This window comes from Colletotrichum abscissum (assembly GCF_030869225.1).
Source record: "Colletotrichum abscissum strain IMI 504890 chromosome Unknown Scaffold_166.1, whole genome shotgun sequence".
Lineage (NCBI taxonomy): Eukaryota > Fungi > Ascomycota > Sordariomycetes > Glomerellales > Glomerellaceae > Colletotrichum > Colletotrichum abscissum.
Genome location: NW_026850061.1, coordinates 1 through 8528, shown reverse-complemented (window position 1 = coordinate 8528; position 8528 = coordinate 1). Strand labels below are relative to the sequence as shown.

Below are 8528 nucleotides of genomic sequence, written 5' to 3'. Positions count from 1 at the left end.
GCAACGTCCTCGGCCTTGGGAGGGTGGTCGCAGACGGCCCGGCTCTCATGTGGCTCCTAGCACTCACGGTAGATACCGCAGAGAACCAGGAGTTGATCTGGCCTCTCTTACTCGAACTTGAGCGTGTCATCAACAAGTTTGCTGATGATGAGAAACTCCAAAAGGACTGGGAGTTTTTGAACTACAGCGGTCTTGATCAGACGCCAATTTCGGACTATGGCGAGGAAACAGTCCACTTCATGAGGAATATTTCGTCGGAATACGACCCAGGCAGAGTTTTCCAGGACCTTCGGAAGACGGGCTTTCGGATCCCTGTTTGAGTCCTAAATGCAATCAACGAGCTTGCTATGGACGAAGTAAGGACGTCCGCTAAATTCAAAAAATGCAAATGTCAAGAAACGAATAATCTCTAGCCTGGATCTTGGGGGGAAACATGATAACTATAGACGATAGACCCGTAGTGCCCGAATAAAGTTCTTTGTGAAATATTGATCTCGCGCCCTCTGCCAAGAGATGCGTACGCAATGGTATCGTCCGATTGACATTAGGGTACTGCGGATACCGTGTTGAGCTTTTAAAGATCTCAAATCTCCACGATGGAGGTGTCTATGTTTCGTGGTTCGTATGCCAGTATTTGGAAGTGCTACTGCCACGGCGAGGAGGACTAGGATATTTTCCCGGGACAATCCGTCATCAAGCCTCGATCACGTTTCGGGGTTAAGTGGTGTACGTGATCGTCAGGCCAAACGTGCCGGGCCTTGAACGTGCACGACAAAAAGCGCGAAGACATCGACTATCAGCGTAGAAGTTGACTGTTGGTATCCCTATTACAGGGTAATTGGTTCGAACCGTGGGTTGACGAAGAGATCAATTGAACTATATTAACTTCTGCGTAGGTGTAAAAAGGAGGTTCTAACCGTAGGTTGGGCAGGCCGCGATAATCGTAAGTAGGGGCCGTAGTTGGCCCCTGCGCGGGCTGCGGTACGTCGAGGTCGAATTGGACTTCCAATCCGACACTGACTTTCTCTTTCTTTTATCGATTTACCTACTGCGGTTGGAGGTGTAATTCGACCTCGGGCCCGTCTGCCAGGTCGTCTCCTTTTCCCCCTTTTCTCTGCTCCTTTCGTGTGACCCATCCTTCCATTCGTACGTTGACTTTTCCGCTGCCCACGAATTGCTCCAACCCCTTGTTGGGTGCTGCTTTCGTGAACGCGTCGGCGAGGTTGTCGTCGCCATTGATCCAACGGATTTCGAGGATCTCGCGTCTTTCGTACGACTGCCTGAGGGCCATGATGTCTATCATGAGCCTCTTTTCCTTCGTAGTCCCCAATTTGACCAGGCATTCGTACAGCGAGTAGGAATCGGTACAGACGACCGTTGGGACTGGTGGAAGGTTGAGTCGATCGGTGATCTTCCTCAGCGTCGTTGAAATCGCGTGGGCGAGGTCAACGCCGTTGACCATGCCGTAGACTTCTGACGCCAGCACACTTCTCGTTACCCGCTTACTTTTGGTTGACGAGTAGTGGATTACATTGCCATGTATTGTGAATTCGCTCTCGCCCATACTCTCGTTGGCGAGAATGATAATATACCCCAATTGCGAGGTGAGGTCCTCGTTGTTCGCAAATGAGCCATCAACGAAGACGTAGAGCTTGCTGGCTGCGAGGTCGATCGGGTAGTAGACGAGACCTCGGTCGAGATTCGATTGCTGCCACTTGAGCCGCTTGTTGAGTGCCTCGACGTCTCGTTCGTCCGGTTCTGTGGCCTGCGCTGCTCTAGCGCAGTCAAAGGTCGCCTCGGGCTGGCATATGCTCGCAATGTATGCCCCTCGCGCGAGCTCAGCCTTGTATCGTTTTTTGACGTCGACTGCGTTCGGATCGACGAGGCTGATCTTCTCGCCCTGCCCCTTTTGCCGGAAGACGACGGTTTCCCCTTCGATCGTGAGAATCCCGCCGTTGAACGCCAGTGGGTTGTTCGTCGTGAGGACCTCTTTTGGCTTCGCTGCGAAGCCCGCTTTCTGGAGCTCCTCATCCTCCTTCTTCATGAAGTTGACATCGGATACGCCCAATGTATCGTCGGTCTGCATTCCGACGATTCCAAATTGGTCGCCTGCGTGCTCAGAGACCAGCAGGCAAGGGTCGTACGTAGATGTGACCATCGACAACTGATTGATGTGAAAATCGTGATATGTGGCCCACCAATGGGTGCCCGATTCTGCGAGCCCATACAGTGGTTTGAGCACTTCGATAATCGTGCCTTCTGGGTACTTGCTGGCCATTTCCTTCGGTAGGTAGGCCAGGATTTTCCTTGTGAGCCCTGTGGCCGATTGAGTGTAGGCCTGAGTAATATCACGGCTCCAAATCTCATACCCCTTTTTCCGCAGCGATGCCATCAGTGCCATCATTAATCGTTGGCTGCAGCGCTGTACTGTGGGCGATTGTGTGAGCAGCGTCGCCTTCTCGACGTCGCCGTACCCCTGAATTACGTGCCTGGATTTCTCGTACGGCTGGGGTGTTCCTTTTCCTTTGATTTCACGAACCATTCGCGATTTGAATATGCGGAGGTTTTCATGTTTCTCTGGGTCGTAGAGGATAAATCGGTAGACCCCTCGATCGCGAAGAGCGTCTGCTTCGATGAGATCTGATCCCTCATACGGCTTTCCAGCGGTTGTGATTACGCCTTCCTTGCGTAGTTTGACTGCCAGCTCGAAATCGGCTTTCTCTTTTGCCGTATAAAAGGTGTTGGTTACCTCGTCGCTGGTGATGAATTGCCGCGTTGGTGCTTGCCGTCGTGGTCTTCCGCGACGTCTCGCCGGTGGTATTGGTGCCCTTTCGGCGATTTCCTCTTCCTCGTCGTCTGTTGGTACTGCTACGACGATTTCGTCGAGGATGATTTCCTGTGCCTCTGCCGCGGGTTGTATAGTTTCCCCTGGCTCTTCTTCCTCTTGTGGGTTGGAAATCACCTCGATGGGATCTATATGATATGGTCTGACTGCCGTAATTGCTACCTCGAGTGGCTGGTCTCGATCTCTCGCGACTACGCAAGAGCGCTCGTCGACGGAAATCAATTTGAACGGCCCAGCCCACTGTTGAGTGATTTCGCGCCATACTCGTACATCCGAATTCAGCGGCATATCCAAATTGACCCCTATGTCGGGCCCATTGCGCGCAGCAATTGCCTCGTTGATTTGCCTTCTTGCGCTCACCTCGCGTAGTGCCCGCATTGCTTTTTCGACTGCTCGGGCTCGTTGGCTTACGTCTGGCGACGGTGGCGAGGCCGAGGTCGTCCTTGGATATGCTCCAAATACCAGAAGCGTCGGTATGAGCCCGTTGGGCCCCATGGTGTCGTTGCAGCATTTGAGTGCCGTCTGGAGGCATTCGTCGTCGTCGGAATCGGGATTTTCCTCTTTGATGATTTTGAACGCTCTTTTCAACTGCTGGTGCGCCCTTTCTACCTTTCCAATGCTGTGGTGCGCTTCGACGGGCACGACTTTCAACTGTATACCGTAGGCCGTCGCATTTTCCTTGAATTCCGCTGACTTAAAACTGGTGCCAGCGTCGGTTCTGATGCCGTCTGGCGGTCCCTGGTATGTGTCGATCCAGCTTTTTCGCAGAGCTGCCCATACTGTTTTTGCTTGCAGATCCCGCAGGAATTGCCCTGCCTGGAATGATGTAGCCTCGTCGATTATATGTAGGACCGGTCGACTGTTCAAGTAGAAGATATCGACGACGATCTCCCAATTGAAGTTGAGCTCATCACGCAATTTGAATTTGAATCTGCGTGGGCTCTGCGCATTCATTTGGCATTGGTGGCACACTTTCGTTAACTGCTCCAGCGCCCCTATTTCGACATCATCATTACCCGATTGCTTCAGGAGGCTGTACAGCCTCGCGACTGACGGGTGGCCAAATCTCCTGTGTAGTCGTCTGAGCTCACTTTCCGTCAGGTAATTAATCGACTTCGTGTCGTTGGTAAGCCTCATGAACGCGTGCCCCCATCGTCGTTCGACTGTCTCGAAGTGCTTGCCACTGGAGATCCTGTTCCTCGTATTGTCGAATATAATGCCCAGTCGATCCATGTCTTTCAGACATAGGAGAAATGGTGTATTGACGGGCAAAATGTGGAAAGTCATCGTTCCGAAGTGCGTCTGTACTTCCACCGTACCCAGGGCGACGATTTCCTCGCCTGGGCCGAAGCTGATTCTCGCACTGCCCGCCGTCGACGTATTGAGCGTTACTGGCGCGATTTTCTGCAGCGCCTGGAATTGCCCTTTTCCTCCTGTTGACCATTGCGATGCCCCAGTGTCTGGGATAATCCCATGGAAATTGTCTGGGCCGTACCTTTCGCTCGCGTGGAATGCCTGTACGAGCTCAGCATTCGAGTGATCTGGGTGGTATAAAAAGGACCCCTCTGGCTGCCCCTGGAATTGCTCGGCACCATGTTTCTTCTCTTCAGATGTCAAGAGAGGCACCAATTTCTCCTCGGGTGTCAAGAGAATGGAATTCTGCGCTGTTGGATTCGTCCTTTCGTCCACCTCCGTATCCGTCGTCTGAGGGACTTTCCCTTGCCATCCGTGGATGAAAGCCTGCTCATTAAGAGCTTCCACTGCCTTTTGTTCGTTCAGCCTCGTATATCCTCCCGAGGCTGACGGTGCGAAGAAAGAGTGGTTGATATCGTCGACTTCGTCGTAATCCAATTCGTCGGTATAGGGGGTGAGATCTTCCTCATCTTCCGAGTCTCCCATGGGGTGCGGATGCTTCAGGCCGCCAAATTGGCTGCCTTCGCTGGGTTCCGTGCCCCCGGATCTGCCCTCATATATGACGAGGAATTGGTTAAATCGATGAGGGCTGGTTTTGCCGTCTGCTGCCCTCGATTTTCTGTATTGTTCGTACGATTTGGCACGCTCTTCCTCGGAGTGGTTGCTTGACCAACATCCATCCTTTTTGCAGATAAAACACTGCTTCTTCCGTTGCCCTGCTCGCGAGTTGAATCTCTGCCCATTCGACGAATCTGGGCCTCCCTGCTGGCGATTGCCGTACCTGGCTTCTTTTCCTTTCCCATTGTACGTTCGATCGACCCAATGCTGCTGGTGAGGGCCGTCGTACGCCTGGAGGTGGGTTTGGCGCGGCATTCTCGCCTCAATGTTGAAGCTGGACCTCAGCCTCGAGCAGAGCGTCTCGTAGTCTTCGGGTGCTTGGTGCAGGGTTATTTTTGCCTCTGGAACGCGCTGGACTGCGGTACAGAGATATCCGACTTTCCGCTCGTTGGTCCCCTCATTTGGCTGGGTTTTCGCTAGCTTGTCAATTCGATCGATGAGCTCTTCGAGGATTTCTACTCGCGATTTGCCCTCCATTGTCCTGGCCACAGATGCGAAAGAAATCGCTCGTAGCTCAGATAGGAGCTCTAGATTCCTATCGTGGGTCTCGAAGCGGCTTCGGATTGCGTCAATAATGCCGAGAAAGTCGTTCCGATCGAGATTACGCACCGCTTCGTAGTAGTAATCAGAGGCCTTGCCTGCGAGTACGACATTAATTACCGAATGGTATTGGTGTTCCCTGATCCCGACTTTTTCGCAATAGTCGTAGAACATCGTCAGGGTCTCTTGCAAGACCTCGTACTTCCCCCCAGAGTACAATTTCTCTCTAGGGAAGATCTTTTTGAGGTCTGTGAATTGCCTCGTATTTGCCGCCATATTTTCGGTATCTGTATGCGATCCCTGCGTTGCTGCGTATTGTTGGTGACTTCGGGTGGTCTGCCTCCTTTCCTGCTGGCCGATTGGCACCGAATTTCGCATTGGCAGCGGCGACGAGCTGTGGATCGAAATAGGCGGAGTTGTCGATTGTCGTACTTCTGGCACCATATTTTGCCTCTGTATATCCTTCTGCGACGACAGATTGCCGTTGGTAATTGTAGGAAGGAAATCCGGGTCGTTCACCCTTTTTCTGAATTCGTCAAAGCGATTATACGCCCTGTCGACTTGTGCCTGGCTCCATGGCACGAATTCCTCCTCTGCAATCGTCGCTGCTAGGATTTCGTGAGGTTCTCGCGATTGTAATTGCGCTGGCAGTACCCCTCGCCCGTGGAGGAATCCATTGACTGCTTTCGCAATTCCTGGGCTTGCGCTTGCGAACCATTCGTCTGGCCAATGGCTGAGGTCGTCTGCGATTTCGTAGAACAGGGGTTGCCCCTGCAGCCCCTTTCTCTCGTAGACCTCAGTCAAATAGATCAATGCCGCGTCAATTTGCTCGCCGTTGGGTTGATCCGCGATTCTGTACATCCACGTTCCCCAATAGTCCGGGTTGATATTCACCCACTTGTGAGGGATTGGGATTCCGTCTGGGATCGGGTTTCTTCCTCTTCTTCCTTGCCCTGACTCGCTGGGGGTCGTGCTCTGGCTTGTGCCCGTATTGGCGGTCGCTGGCGTGTTTGATCTTGACGGGGATATGTCTGGTCCGCGCGTTGGCTGTAGCAAACCCGTGCTTTCGCTGCCCGACGAATTCGTCGGGGTTTGGGCGATTCCCGCCTCCTCTCGCCTTCTCGCTGCTGCTCTCGTTTCTACCATCTCTGGTGACTGCTGCTGCCCCTCTGGATCGCTGGCCATCGTTCCTGCTGGGAACCCCCTTTCCGTCTAGTATAAAAAGATAGGTTTTGGCGGTCCCTTTTCCAGCGGCAGCGGCAGACGTTTGTGTCACCGTAGGAAGACGAAGTGATTGGTCTCGGGATCTTTGCCGGTTGCCGATTTTCGCTGTTTTCGTACACTTCCAGCCTCGTGAGCCTCGTGCTCCTCGTGATCTCTGAATTGCTCCCTTCCTCGACCTACTTCCTCTAGGGCGGTATTCCGTAGTAACAGTCGAAAGTAGACGCCGGGCGGCTCGGAGAGGAACCGTATGGGCAGTTGGGTGCGGTTGGCGAGGTTGAGCCCTTCTTCTCGTGAGATCGCGAAGTTGGCGAAGTTGTCGAAGATGCCCACCGCGATTTTCGCTCGTACTAGCTGGGGCCAAATGCCTTGGAGATCCTTTCTCTTACGGCCTCTCGGTGCCCTATTTTATAGTTTCCTGGGCGGTCTTTTTCGTGGGCCAATTGCGCTGATCTAGCAATTGTCGTTCGCCGGCAATTCCTTCTGTTGCTTGGTTGATTTCCCGAAATTGGTGATCTCGCGCTGGGAGCCAGCATAAAAAGGAAGCTCCTTAGCGGCCCTCTGGAGGATTCTTTTCTTTCCCCCTCAGATCCTCGTCTTCTTGGCCTTTTCTTGGGCTAATGGTGACTGTAGCGGGAGGTCGCAGGACCACTTTGGGGTGGCCGCCTTCTTCCTGGGTTGGTCTCCGAGATCCGCGATACTCTCAGCTCGATGCTGTTGGGACCTCTGAATCCCCTCCTCCCTCGTGAGACCGTCCCTTGTACTGTATTCCTGAGTAACACCCGGGGGGTAGTTGAGGGAGCTACGAGGAGGTCGTCTAGATCGCGGGCTTGCGGTCGTATCCGTGAGATCCTCGTGGTGGTGGACTTTTCCGTATACCGTAGATCTCTTGGCTTCACAACTCCCACAAGGTCACCTTCGCCGCCGAGCAAGAATGTCTGCGTTTGGAGATCCTTTTCCTCGATTGCGCGGTGCTCTTTTATACCGTACTGTCGAGCTCGTTCGTCGCGCTGATTGGTTGGGCGGGCAGTCGCCGCGTAGGTATTTCCTTCTGCCGATTTGACCGGTTGATTTCTGATCGCGGGCCGGCCGCGGGAAAGTTGTTTGGTGGAAAAGCTGCTTGAGGCGACGACGAAAGACTGGTCGCTCAAGCGGTTCCGTTAATTGACGTGGTTTGACGTGGTGGACGTCGACCTCTCGTGGGCAGTAAAGGGCTACGATTACTCGATTCCGTGCGGCATTCGAGAATCGCCTCTTTTTTCGTCTGCTTCCGTGAGGTTGATTAGCACGAATCTCCTATCCCGTGCGGTATTAGGAGGTCGTCTCTTCTGCGTAGCGAGATGCCTTGCCGATCTGCGATAGTGGAATTTAACCACTGATCAGTGTTGGTATCCCTATTACAGGGTAATTGGTTCGAACCGTGGGTTGACGAAGAGATCAATTGAACTATATTAACTTCTGCGTAGGTGTAAAAAGGAGGTTCTAACCGTAGGTTGGGCAGGCCGCGATAATCGTAAGTAGGGGCCGTAGTTGGCCCCTGCGCGGGCTGCGGTACGTCGAGGTCGAATTGGACTTCCAATCCGACATTGACGCTGTAATCGCTGGGTCGTCAGTCCAATGGCGTAAGGATAAGTGGTTGAAGTGTATGGAACCGCCGAAGAGCAGCTGCGGGATGACGTGGATCCATAAGACTCGGCAATGACATTGACGGAACTGATATGTAGTACTGAGTCTATCGCGGACTAAGGACGATACTCATCTTACTTGCCGAGCTTCCATCTTCGGCTTGACCTTGCCAGAAATTCAGCACTCCGTGATGTCGTTTCGGGCTCGATGTCCCAGCCGGGGCGCAGCAGAACGAAAGCCGACCGGTGAATGGATCAATTACGAA

General features: G+C 53.1%; 2 protein-coding genes across 2 annotated transcripts; one reads left to right on the top strand and one right to left on the bottom strand.

Moving 5' to 3' along the window:
• Positions 1–47: 47 nt before the first annotated feature.
• CABS01_16821 (FAD binding domain-containing protein) lies at positions 48–320 on the top strand (the record flags this gene model as incomplete). Its single annotated transcript, XM_060550150.1, has 1 exon — positions 48–320. One exon carries the CDS (start codon positions 48–50, stop codon positions 318–320), a length of 273 nt encoding a protein of 90 aa, XP_060402856.1.
• Positions 321–4451: 4131 nt separating this feature from the next.
• CABS01_16820 (uncharacterized protein) lies at positions 4452–8228 on the bottom strand (the record flags this gene model as incomplete). The annotated part of the gene is made up of 6 exons (XM_060550149.1): positions 4452–4557; positions 4650–4805; positions 5040–6628; positions 6758–7040; positions 7287–7538; positions 8125–8228. Coding segments are annotated over 6 exons (2490 nt in total), but the record flags the coding sequence as incomplete, so codon positions are not given.
• Between the last annotated feature and the right edge of the window lie 300 nt (positions 8229–8528).